The 13451-nt window shown below is 40.9% G+C and overlaps 1 protein-coding gene across 6 annotated transcripts in view; it reads right to left on the bottom strand.

The window, feature by feature from the left end:
* Positions 1-9381, bottom strand: part of LOC126087233 (zinc finger protein 789-like) — a 51338-nt gene extending 41957 nt beyond the window's left edge. For 3 of the 6 annotated variants that reach the window (XM_049904510.1, XM_049904509.1, XM_049904503.1), the window contains exons 1-2: positions 9142-9381; positions 643-720 (exon numbers count right to left, since the gene is read on the bottom strand). In XM_049904510.1, coding sequence (XP_049760467.1) covers positions 643-675 — 33 coding nt within the window. In that variant the 5' untranslated portion in view covers positions 676-720; positions 9142-9381. Of the gene's footprint in view, positions 1-4; positions 218-642; positions 721-9141 lie in introns of all 6 variants that reach the window. The other 3 variants (XM_049904506.1, XM_049904504.1, XM_049904505.1) reach the window with 3 other exon arrangements.
* Between the last annotated feature and the right edge of the window lie 4070 nt (positions 9382-13451).

Consider the following 13451-nt stretch of genomic DNA (forward strand, 5'->3'; position numbering starts at 1 on the left):
TTACGAATAGCAGTGGAACATTGTCTGATATAGTGCTGGAAGATGAGCCCACCAGGTTGGAAGGCACTCAAAAGATGACTGGGGAAAAGCTGCCTCCTCAAAGTAGAGTTGACCTTAATAACGTGGATGGAGTAACACTTTCGGGACCTTCATTTGCTGATGTGGCACGACTCAAAATGAGAAGAAACAGCTGCAAACATCCATTAATAATCAGAACCTGGAATGTAAGAAGTATGACTCTAGGAAAATTGGAAATCATCAAAAATGAAATGGAACACATAAACATCGATATCCTAGGCATTAGTGAGCTGAAATGGACTGGTATTGGCCATTTTGAATCGGACAATCATACAGTCTACTGTGCTGGGAATGACGACTCGAAGAAGAACGGTGTTGCATTCATCACCAAAAAGAACGTTTCAAGATCTATCCTGAAGTACAACGCTGACAGTGATAGGATAATATCCATACGCCTACAAGGAAGACCAGTTAATACGACTATTATTCAAATTCATGCATCAACCACTAGGGCCAAAGATGAAGAAATAGTAGATTTTTATCAGCTGCTGCAGTCTGAAACTGAAGTGATACCCTGGCTGCAGCTGACTATAACCAAGAAGCAGAGGAGAAAGCACAGCTCACCTTCCATGTGGCTGTCAGGAGCATAGCTTCCATAGCCTGGTCTTTCAGAAGGGGCAGGATCCTGGTATTCAGGTTAAGCTGAAAGGTTTAAAAAAAAAAAAAAAAAAAAAAACCATAGTGAGTGAGGCCTGCAGTAATTTGAATCTTCTTATAGGGCCAACAATGAAGTCTTCCCAAATACCTCAGCTAATATAAAGTCATTGTGTTTGCTGTTGGAACATGTGATGAAATGAAATGAGCTGCTAAAGTAGTCCTCTCAAGAATTTCTGAAGCTAGATCAACTTACAAAGCTTTTTCCAAGGGAACCCACAGTCTTGTTAGTTCCTTCCTGCTAGAGGATGTTCTCCAGCATCTCATATAGTCAGCTGAGGGAATGCCCAAACGATTTTAGGACAGTTATCAGAGTTTCAGGCTGCATCTCATATACAAGGAGGTAATTATAAATTCAATATTGTTACCCTCATGGCCTCTACACAAGTGATGGGATACAGGTGATTTCCATTTTCTTCTTGTAGTTATCTGTATTTTCCAAATTCTACAATGAATTTTACTCTCATTGAACAAACAAACTCATATACACGGTAAGTAGATTTTATCTTTTTTCCCTGTTATTTGAAAATAAAGTTAACCATCAGTTTAGCTTGGCCTGGAGACATTAATCTCCAAATTTAACTCCCCTTCCCTAAATCTAGTCTTACAGCACTACAGAAAGCCAGGTCATTTCAGGTAGTGCCACAGAGCTATATCTTTGTTTTTCTAAAGACTTTAAACATTTACCTATTACCAACTCTCCTCCTGCTAAAAGCCCCACTGACTAAATAGCTGACCTAGTTGCTGTCAGGTGCTGTTGAGCCTGTTCTAACTCACAGTGACCATATGTACGACAGAACGAAACACTGCCCGATCCTGAATCATCCTCAGAATCATTGGTATGCTTGAGCTCATCGTTGTAGCCACTAGGTCAATCTCATTGAGGGTCTTCCTCTTTCGTTGACCCTCTACCTGACCAAGCATTACGTCCTTCTCCTAGGACTGATCTTTCCAGATGACTTATCCAAAGTACATGAAATGAAGTCTTGCCATCCTAGCTTCTAAGAAGCATTGTGGTTGTACTTCTTCCAAGAGAGATTTGTTCATTCTTTTGGCAGTCCATGGTATGTTCGATACACTTAGCCAACACCATAATTCAAAGGCATCAGTTCTTCTTTGGTCTTCCGTATTCATTGTCCAGCTTTCACATGCATATGAGGCAACTGAAAATACCATGGCTTGGATCAGATGCACCTTAGTACTAAATGGGACATCTTTGCTTTTTAACACTTTAAAAAGGTCTTTTGCAGCAAATTTGCCCAATGTAATAAATACATTGTTTCATTTTGTGACTGCTGCTTCCATGGGTGTTGACTGTAGTTGTAGATCCAAGTAAAATAAAATATAAAGTAAAATGAAATCCTTGAAAACTTCAGTCTTTCCTTTGTTTATCATGATGTTGCTTATTGGTCCAGTTGTGAGAGTTTTTGTTTTCCTTACATTGGGTATAGTCCATACTGAAGGCTGTGGTCTTTGACCTTCATCAGTAAGTGCTTCAAGTCCTCTTCACTTTCAGCAAGCAAGATTGTATCCTCTGCATATCATAGGATGTTAATGAGTCTTCCTCCAATCCTAATGCAGCGTTTTTCATATAGCCCAGCTTCTCAGATTGTTTGCTCAACATACAGACTGAATAAGTGTGGTGAAAGGATACAACGCTGACACACACCTTTCCTGATCTTAAACCACGCAGCATCTCCTTGTTCTGTTCAAATGACTGCCTTTTGGTCTGTGTAAGGTTCTCAGGAGCACAATTTAGTGTTCTGGAATTCACATTCTTCATAATGTTATCCATAATTTGCTATAATCCATACAGATGAATGCCTTTGGACAGTCAATAAAACACAGGTAAACATCTTTCCGGTATTGTCTGCTTTCAGCCAGGATCCATCTGACATCAGCAATAATATACCTTATTCCACTTTCTCTCTTCTGAGTAGGGCTTGAATCTCTGGCAGTTCCCTGTTGAGGTACTGCCACAATCATTTTTGAATTATCTACAGCAAAATTTTACATGTGTGTGACAGTAAGGATACTGTTCCATAATTTCTGTGTTCCATTGGATCACCTTTCTTTGGAATGGGCAAAAATATGGATCTCTTCCAGTCGGTTGGCCAGGTAGCTGTCTTCCAAATCTCTCGGCATAGACAAGTGAGTACCTCCAGTGCTGCATCCATTTGTTGAAACATCTTAATTGGTATTTCATCAATTCCTGGGGCCTTGTTTTTTGCCAATGTCTTCAGTGCAGCTTGCACTTCTTTCTTCAATACCATCAGTTCTTAATCATATGCTACCTCCTGAAATGGTTGAAAGTCAACCAATTCCTTTTGGCACAGTGATTCTGTGTATTCCTTTCACCTTTTTTTTTTTTTTTTTTTTTGATGTTTCCTGTATCAATCAATATTTTACCCATAGAATCAATCAATATTGCAACTCAAGGCTTGAAACTTTTCTTCATTTCTTTCGGCTTAAGCAATTCTGAGCATGTTCTTCTCCTTCAGTTTTCTAATTACAGGTCTTTGTACATTTCATTATAATACTTTACAATTTATCTTCTCCTGCCACCCTTTGAAATCTGTTTAAGTCTTTTACTTCATCATTTCTTCCATTTGCTTTGACTGCTCTGCATTCAAGGTCATTAAAAAGACAGAAAAGACCAAAATGGATGTCAGAAGAGACTCTGAAACAAACTACAGAGGTATTTCAGGGGCCTACAACTACCGTCTAGAAGGACTTACAATAACAAGACACGCTTTCTATGCTTTCTTTCCATCTGTACACTTCAGGGACACATCTGCAAGGCTGTCTCAGGTCTCAGGGTCTAGAGCTATTGCAGAAAGTGGATCCCATAAGCACACTTTGGCACTCAGGACCCCAAAATGAGTGACAGATGCATAACATAAATCTTGATATTTACATTAAACAATTCTGATAAGCTGGTGTTAAATAAAAATTAATGTTTGTTTATTCTGAATCCCACTTTGAAGAGAGGCGTCTGGGGTCTTAAACGCTAGCAAGCAGCCATCTAGGATGCATCGATTGGTCTCAACCCACCTAGACCAAAGGAGAATGAAGAACACCAAGGACACAAGGCGATTATGAGCCCAAGAGACAGAAAGGGCCACATGAACCAGAGACTACATCATCCTGAGACCAGAAGAACTAGACGGTGCCCAGGTACAAGCAATGACTGCCCTGACAGGGAACACAACAGAGAACCTCTGAGGGAGCAGGACAGCAGTGGGATGCAGGCCCCAAATTCTCATAAGACCAGACTTGGTGGTCTGACTGAGGCTGGAAGGACCCCAGTGGTCACGGCCCCCAGACCTTCTGTTGCCCCAGGACAGGAATCATTCCCAAAGCCAACTCTTCAGACATGGATTGGACTGGACAATGGGTTGGAGAGGGATGCTGGTGAGGAATGAGCTTCTTGGATCAGGTGGACACTTGAGACTGTGTTGGCATATCCTGCCTGGAGGGGAGATGAGAGGGTGGAGGGGGTTAGAAGCTGGCAAAATGGACACAAAAAGAGAGAGTGGAGGGAGAAAGCGGGCTGTCTCATTAGGGGAAGAGTAACTGGGAGTGTGTAGCAAGGTGTATATGGGTTTTTGTGTGAGAGACTGACTTGGTTTATAAACTTTCACTTAAAGCATAATAAAAATTATTTAAAAAAAATTAATGGTTGTTGACGCCAGGTATAGACCTTTCCAAGAATGGGGAGTTTTTAAAAATATTCTAACTGTAAGGACATTCTGAAAAAAACAACTTCACATGGAAGGATATTTATGATTTACCCTACAGATCATAAACAATCCCCAACAAACAAAGTATACCTATAAAACAGACCCCCACTTTGTAAGACTCTCCCTTTAATTAAGGAAATACCTAAGACCCAGTCATTGTAACTTCCCTACTGGAAATCCTCTAACTGCCTTTAAAAACCCTATACTTGTGCAGCCTAAAATAGTTCCTCTCTACTTTTGGTTTGGATGCTGCTTGACTGCAACCAGCTCTTGCTGAATAAACCCCACAATGATAATCAACTCTGGTGGTCTTTGATTTTTTTTGTCACTGCTATGTCATCACCCTGGGTGCATAAAACATCACCGTTAACCATGTGTCTGTATTATGACTCCAAGCTTTCCCTGGGTGCATAAAACGTCACCATTAATCAAGGGTCTGTACCATGACTCCAAGATAAGTAACAGCAAACTAGGTCTGCTGCCTTAATTGTTTTCTTGCAGGAGTTTTTAATTATATTCAGATTTCTAGGGCTATCACTGCTTAAGTTTAAGAAAAAACTTAAAGTTGTTTTCCAGTAAAAATTACAAGTGTCAAAGAAAAATGGCCTTTTTGTTTGAGCTTAACTTGAACCCTTCTGAGAAACTGGGAGCCTCTAGTAAGAACAGTTTTGGGAAAAATCAGCTAAGGCTTTTTTTTTTAAACAATATTTTATTGTTTTCAGTGAAGATTTACACAGCATTTTAGGTTTCCATTCAACAACTTCTACACAAATTGTTCAATGACATTAGTTACATTCTTCACAATGTGTAAACATTCTCATTACTTCTGTTCTGGTTGTTCCGTTTCCATTAATCTAGTTTCCCTGTCTCTTTACATTCTTATGTTTGTTTTAAAGTAACTGCTGACTGTTTGGTCTCATACAGATAATTTTTTAAAGGAGCACAATACTGACAGGTGATAGTCATTATTCTGTACGAGAATGTTATGTAGCTAAAAGGTGGCCTCAGGGGATACTTTCAATTCAAGGTTAAAGGAGAATCTCAGGGTAAAAGTCTCGAGAGTCCTCCATTTTCAACAAGTCCAGTAAGTGTGTTCTTCTGTTTTTAAGAACTTGCAGTTGTGTTCCACATTTTTCTCCCATTCTATCAGGAGCCCTCTATCGTGACCTCGATCAGAACGGTCAGTGGTAGGAGCCAAGCACCATAATTCTTCTGGTCTCAGGAGAGATGAGACCATGGTTTGTGTAGACTATTAGTCCTGAAGACTAGTTTTTTCTTTGAGTCTTTGGATTACTGCTTTCTCTTTTGCTCCAGACTAGTAGAGACCAACACTTGCATCTTAGATGGACACTCATAAGCTTTTAAGACCCCAGACACTACTCACCAAACTAGGATGTAAAATGTAAACTTTATGAACAATATTATGCCAAATGACTGAGATGTCCCACAAGACTATGGTTCTGATGCTTCAAACCCAGAAAATCAATCCTGCGAGGTATCTGGTTATGTCTAAAAAGTATCCGTAACTATGTCCCCTGTGTACTTTATTCTATATATGAATACATATGTGTCTTAAATACCTGGTGCTGCTATAACAGAAATACCACAAGTGGATGGCTTTAACAGAAATTTACTCTCTCACAGTCTAAGAGGCTAGAAGTCCAAATTCAGGATGCTAGCTCCAGGGGAAGGCTTTCTCTCTGTCAGTTTTGGGGGAAGGTCTTTGTCATCAATCTTCCCCTGGCCAGGGAGCTTCTCAGAGCAGGGATCCCAGGTCCAAAGGACACAGCCTGCTCCTGGCACTACTTTCTTGCTGGCATGAGGTCCCTCTGTCTCTTTGCTAGCTTCTCTCTTTTATATCTCAAAAGAGAGTGACTCAAGATACAGTGTGATCTTGTAGATTGAGTCCTGCCTCATTAACATAACTGTCTCTAATCCTGCCTCATTAACATCATAGAGGTAGGATTTATAACACACTGAGAATCACATCAGATGACAAAAGGGAAGACAATCACACAATACTAGGAATCTTTGTCTAGCCAAGTTGACACACATTTTTTTTGGGGGGGGGCACAATTCAATCCATAACAACAGGCACAGTCACATATATGCATATACATATATGTGACAATGTTTGGTTTTTTGTGATTGGCTTATTTTGCTCAACAAAATGTCCTCCAGGTTCATTTGTGTTCCAAGATGTTTCAGAAATTCACTTTCCTTTATCATTGAGTAGTATTCCACATATGTACGTACCACATTTTACTTATCCATTCATCCACTGATGGGTAGCACTCAGGTTGTTTCCATCTTTTTGCTATTGCGAATAGTGTGGTGATGAACATAAACGTGCACATGTCTGTTCGTGTCACTTCTATTAGATTCTTAGGGTATATACCCAGGAGCGGAATTGCTAGATCTTATCCGCCAGGCGCTCCTTGGAAACTCTATGGGGCAGTTCTACTCTGTCCTATAGGGTCGCTATGGGTCGGAATCAGCTTGACGGCACTGGGTTTGGTTTTTTTTGGTTTACGGCAGCTCTACCTCTAGTTTTCTGAGGAACCGCCAAATGGTGTTCCACAACAGCGGTACCATTTTGCATTCCCATCAGCAATAAATTAGGGTCCCAATTACTCCACACCCCCTCCAACACTTGTTATTTTCCTTTTTTTAAATATATCTTAGCCATCCTAGTAGGAGTGAAATGGTATTTCATTGTGGTTTTAAATTGTATTTCTCTGACAGCTAATGATGCTGAGCACCTTTTCATGTGTCTGTTGGCATTTTAGTACCATTTTGGTGAAATGTCTGTTCATGTCCTTTACCCAGTTTTTGATTGGGTTGTCTTTTTATTGTTAAGCTGTAGAAGTTTTCTACATATCTTAGATATTAGACTCTTACCAGTTATATCATTCCCAAAGATTTTTTCTCTGTCTGTGGGCTGTCTCTTTAATCTTGATAAAATCTTCGATGAACGTAAGTATTTAACTTTTATGAGGTTCCAGTTATCTATTTTGCTTTCTGTTGCTCATGCATTCGTTGTTGTGTTTGATAATCTATTATTGAATAAAAATTAGTCCCAAAGATTTGCTCCTATATTTTCTTCCAAGAAATTTACAGTTTAGGTTTAACATTTAGGTCCTTGATCCATTTTGAATCAGTTTTTGTGTATGGTGTGAGGTATGGATCTTGTCTCACTTTTCTGCATGTGGAAATCAGCTAAGAACTTTTTAAAATAAAATGGTGGAATACATCTAACCATAAATGATTAAGTCAATTTAAACTACCCTACAGGTTACAGATCTGCAACCTTAAGGAACCAATCTGAACTGAAGCTTCACTTTTAGAGAGCCCACCTACTGCCAATTAAGGAAATGTCAATCAATCAACGTAACTTTCCCTTTGAAAATTCCACTTTTACTGTGTATATAAAACCAAAAAACCCAAACCCATTGCCATTGAGTTGATTCTGAATCATGACAGCGCATATGTCCCACAGGGTTTCCTTGCCTGTAATCTTTATGGAAACAGATTGCCAGGTCTTTCTCCCATGGTCCTGTTGAGTAGGTTTGAACCACCAACCTTTTGGTTAGTAGCTCAGAGCAAGCTATTTTCAGCACCCTGGGAGAATCAGCGTGTCTTACAATTTTTTTTTTAATTTGTTGTTTGAGAATATACACAGAACACACACCAGTTCAGTAATTTCTACATGTACAATTCAGTTACATTGATTATATTTTTCTAGTTGTGCAACCATGCAGGGTTTAGCTGAGGGACATAGGATAACTAAAAAAACTTTTCCCTAGGCTGCATGTACGAAAAAGAAATTTAACTCAAATTAAATTTTGAGCTGATAGCGTTTACTGAAGAACATCTGTTCTTGAACAGGGGTAGTCTCCTCTCTGCTTAGGCTAAACCCAGCATTGAATCATAAATCAGATGGAGGAGTGAGGAGGAGACTAAAGAAAGGGACTTTTTAAAAATGTAAATGCATTTTAAAGACAGCCCTGCACATACAGGATAGAGTAGAACTGCCCCATAGGGTTTCCAAGGAGGGCTAGTAGATTCCAACTCCCGACCTCCAAGGTGAGAGCAGGGGCCTCATCCCTTTCATTATCTAAGCTGTATTTATTGACTACCTATTGTGAACCACAGAGCCCTGGTGGTGCAGCGGTTAAGCACTCGGCTGTTAACTGAAAGGTCGGCGCTTTGAACCAACCAGCCAGCCTCTCTCCTTGGGAGAATGATGTGGTAGTCTGCTCCTTCCATAAACATTTACCCCTTTGGTAACCCTGTGGAGCAGTTCTACTCTATGCTATAGGGGCACTAGGAGTCAGATCGACTCTGTGGCAACGGGTTTTTATTGTGAACCAGGCACTGTGCATCTGGAAGTCAACGTCATAGCATAATCAAAATGCTACTTCAGAATATTGTGAACATCTTAAATTTATAATCACATCCTGTTTTCCCCCTATTACAACACCAAACCAAACATTAGTACTAACCAAACGATCGCGCCACCGACCCTGAATACCTCCGTAAATGCCCTGTAATGGTCTCTTAAACCTGGCAGTGTCTCGAGCAGTTGCACCTTGGCTGCCAAAACCCCCACTGCTTCTCCGCGGCACCAAACCCTCCCAGCCGAAGAGTTACTTTCTCCCCAAACCTGCTCTGCGCCTCCGACCTTCAGCCGCGTCGCCTCCTCCGGGAAGTTTTCTACTTAGTCTTTTCTGTCTACCTGCGGTGGCCAAGGCGGCTGGGCTCCCCTCTCCAGGTTCCCGGGACGGACTGGATGTCAAGTTGACGCCCCTCTTCTCACCTTCACCTGGTGGCCAGAGAGTAACACTAACGAAGTCTCCGTTTCAGCATCTGGTGGCCTCCAGAGCCTCCCCCAGCCCCTACTTCCGCAAGCCGACCAGGAACGCCCCCCTCCTGCGTCCTCTCTAGGAACAGCGGAGGCTTCGAAACTCTCTGGTCGGGTTGGTGAGAGACAGGCTTTCGGCCTCAAGCCACGTGACTACCTGGCCCCGCCTCTGCCGTGGGCGCCTACCAAGGGCCTTAGGAACTTTTTTATAAAGTGTGGTTTCAATTCCAGGACCGTTACGTTCAAAATTCGTAAAAGTACTAATGACCATACTGCCGCCTTCTCCTCCGGACCAAATTTTTGAAAATTTAAAAAGGTCCTCTTGTGATTCTAATGTACTTTAACCAGCCTATTAGAAAACCATCCGGGGACAGGGCCATAGGAGACAGCAAAGGCGTGGGCGGGAGGGGGGAAAATACGTATATATTCCAAAGTCAAACCTAGGTAGAGTTGATTCCGACTTGTAGAGACCCTGTAGCACAGATTAGAACTGCCCCACAGGATTTCTAAGCCTGTAAACTTTATGGAAGCCAACTGCCACATTTTTCTCTTGTGGAGCCCCTGGTGGGTTCTATCGACTGATGCTTCCCTTAGCAGTGAAGTGCTTAAATAATATGCCACCAGGGCTCTTTCCATGTATGTTTCTGTGTGTGTGTATATATGTATGTATGTATGTATTTTGTTTTTTATATATGTATGTATTTGTATATATTTCTATATATACACATATACACACTTGACAACTTCAATCTTTTCTCCGTTTATTATGATGTTGCTCATTTGTCCAGTTGTGAGGATTTTTGTTTTCATTACGTTGAGGTGTAATCCATACTGAAGGCTGTGGTCTTTGATCTTCATTAGTAAGTGCTTCAAGTCCCCCTCACTTTCAGCAAGCAAAGTTGTGTCATCTGCATAACGCAGGTTGTTAATGAGTCTTCCTCCAGTCCTGATGCCCCGTTCTTCTTCATATAGTCCAGCTCCTCGGATTATTTGTTCAGCATACAGATTAAATAGGTATGGTGACAGAATACAACCCTGACGCACACCTTTCCTGACTTTAAACCTATCAGTATCCCCTTGTTCTGTCCGAACAACTGCCTCTTGATCTATGTAAAGGTTCCTCATGAGCACAATTAAGTGTTCTGGAATTCCTATTCTTCACAGTGGTATCCATAGTTTGTTATGATCCACACAGTCGAATGCCTTTGCATAGTCAATAAAACACAGGTAAACATTCTTGTGGTATTCTCTGCTTTCAGCCAGGATGCATCTGACATCAGCAATGATATCCCCGGTTCCACGCACTCTTCTGAAGCCGGCCTGAATTTGTGGCAGTTCCCTGTCGATATACTGCTGCAGCCGTTTTTGAATGATCTTCAGCAAAACTTTGCATTGCATTGGGCAAATCTGCTGCAAAGGACCTCTTCAAAATGTTGAAGAGCAAAGATGGCACCCTGAAGACTAGGGTGTGCCTGACCCAAGCCATGGTATTTTCAATCACATCATATGCATGTGAAAGCTGGACAATGAATAAGGAAGACCAAAGAAGAGTTGACACCTTTGAACTGTGGTGTTGGCAAAGAATGTTGAACATACCATGGACTGCCAAAAGAACGAACAAATCTGTCTTAGAGGAAGTACAACCAGAATGCTCCTTAGAAGCAAGGATGGCGAGACTGCGTCTTACATACTTTGCACGTGTTGTCAGGAGGGATCAGTCCCTGGAGAAGGACATCATGCTTGGCAGAGTACAGGGTCAGTGGAAAAGAGGAAGACCCTCAACGAGGTGGATTGACACAGTGGCTGCAACAATGAGCTCAAGCATAACAACGATTGTAAGGATGGCGCAGGACCGGGCAGTGTTTCGTTCTGTTGTGCCTAGGGTCGCTATGAGTCAGAACCGACTCGACGGCACCTAACAACAACAACAACACACACATATGTATATAAAAACGAAAAACCCATTGCCGTTGAGTCGATTCCAACCCATAGTGACCCTATAGGACACAGTAAAACTGCCCCATAGGGCTTCCAAGGAGCGGCTGGTGGATTTAAACTGCCAACCTTTTGGTTAGCAGCAGTATCACTTAACCACTGCACCACCAGCACTCCTATATGTAAAAGAGTATGTATATAATATGTACCTATGTATGCTCTATATATAACATAGATATATATAAAGTATGTATTATATAATATACTATACGCCATGGTGTGTATACCGTTATTTTATATACATTTGGTGGCACAACAATTAAGCTTGCGGCTAATCAGAAAAGTGGATTCTAACCCACCCAGCCACTCTGTGGGAAAAAAACCTGGCAATCTGCTCCAAAGCTTACAGCCTAAAGAACCCTGTGGGGCAATCTACTCTTTCACATGGCTTAGCTATGAGTTGGAAAATCTAACAACATATGTCATTATAATATAGAGTGAATTATTATACGTGTTACTATTTTAACATAAAAATATGAAAGTATGTGTTTATTTGAAAATATGTGTTATACTGTGTAATTTTTCTGTTACATAAATGCTATTATTTAAACAAAACAATAGGATCTGTTACCAGTGGCAATTAGTTGTAACTAACAGTAAGACTAAACAACTAATAGCATGCAAAAATATAATCGTTTTATAGTGTTTCTTTCCACTAATACGGCAACTTATTTTACCTCTTTTGATCTCTTTATTGGCTATTAAAATTTTGTAGGCTTTATTATTCTGTGTTTTTAAGGTACATAAAAGTAAAACTTTTTTAAAAGAACAGAAATATAGTAGGACTAATGAAACAGAGGAGTCCATGGCTGGGGCAAATGTTTAACCAACTTGACTGTTAACAGAAAGATTGAAAGTTCAAGTTCATTTAGAGACACCTAAAAAGAAAAAACCCCTTGTGGTTGAGTTGATTCCAGCTCATAGCAATCCTGTAGGACAGAGTAGAACTGCCTCATAGGGTTTGCAAGGAGCAGCTGGCAGATTCAAAGTGCCAACCTTTTGGTTAGCAGCCAAGCTCTTAACCACTGCACCACCAGGGCACCTAGAAAGAAAGACTTGGCGATCTACTTTTGAAACATCACCTGTTGAGAACTCTATGGAGGACAGTTGTATCCTGACAAACATGGAGTTGCCATGAGTGGAAACCGATCTGACAGCAACTGATTTTTTTTTTTTTTTTGTAAAACTGAGTACAGGTAAAAGTAGAATTCGCGCTGACTTGCAACTCTGCCATTATCAAGCCCTCATTACACTGATTGGTTGAGTCTGTCCAATATGATAGCATCAAGCTAAATATCCTCTCAACAAAAACATTTGGGTAGGGGATACTTAGGACTTTACTTACCAGCAATAGCAAGTTTTTAGATTTTTAGGAATTAGTTTCCAGTTCTCCAAAGTTTTATGTCCACTTTGTATCTTAGGGCTTGTTTTGGTAGAGCAGCTGTTTGTCAATTGAATTATTTGCATCTGTAAATTTATCATATAGGTCAGCGGTTAAAACTCATGATTACAATGCGCTCAAGTTGCATACTAGAGTCACATCACATGGATTGATACAATGAATGATTCAATATGTAAACCACAAATCATAGTTGACAACATCAGCGGTCTAGGTGACACTGACTTCGGAAGATGGATAACCTCTACCAAATCCACTTGACAGCCCAAACGCTCTCAGCTTTCTAGATCAGTAGGCTAGCGAGCCCATGGCAGTTTCCTTGAGCCAATATTCTGGTCCCTTTTACTAGAACTGCAGTCATTGTTTCTCTGCTGCTGAGCTCTGCTGTGGTTGCTGTCGTTTCTCACCATCTCATTCCATCTTCAGTGTTACAGCTCTCTCTCTCTCTCCTAGGTCTAGAAAGCTCTTAGCCCAGGCACCTGGAGTCCAAAGAACATGCTGGACTCCAGCCTCTTCCTGATCGTAACGAGGTCGCCCTAACCTTTGCAGAACTGACCCTATTATAAGCCTACTTTCTGTCGGATTTCAAGTCATGGGCCTCCCATCGGGGCCTAATTGCTAGGAAGAAACTCTAATAATGTTTTTTTTTTTTCAGTAAAAAAATGTGTATTGCATTTTTTATGCCTGTCACACACTACCTACTGATCAAGGTGAAAAT

The sequence above is a fragment of the Elephas maximus genome, chromosome 12 (assembly GCF_024166365.1).
Source record: "Elephas maximus indicus isolate mEleMax1 chromosome 12, mEleMax1 primary haplotype, whole genome shotgun sequence".
NCBI lineage: Eukaryota > Metazoa > Chordata > Mammalia > Proboscidea > Elephantidae > Elephas > Elephas maximus.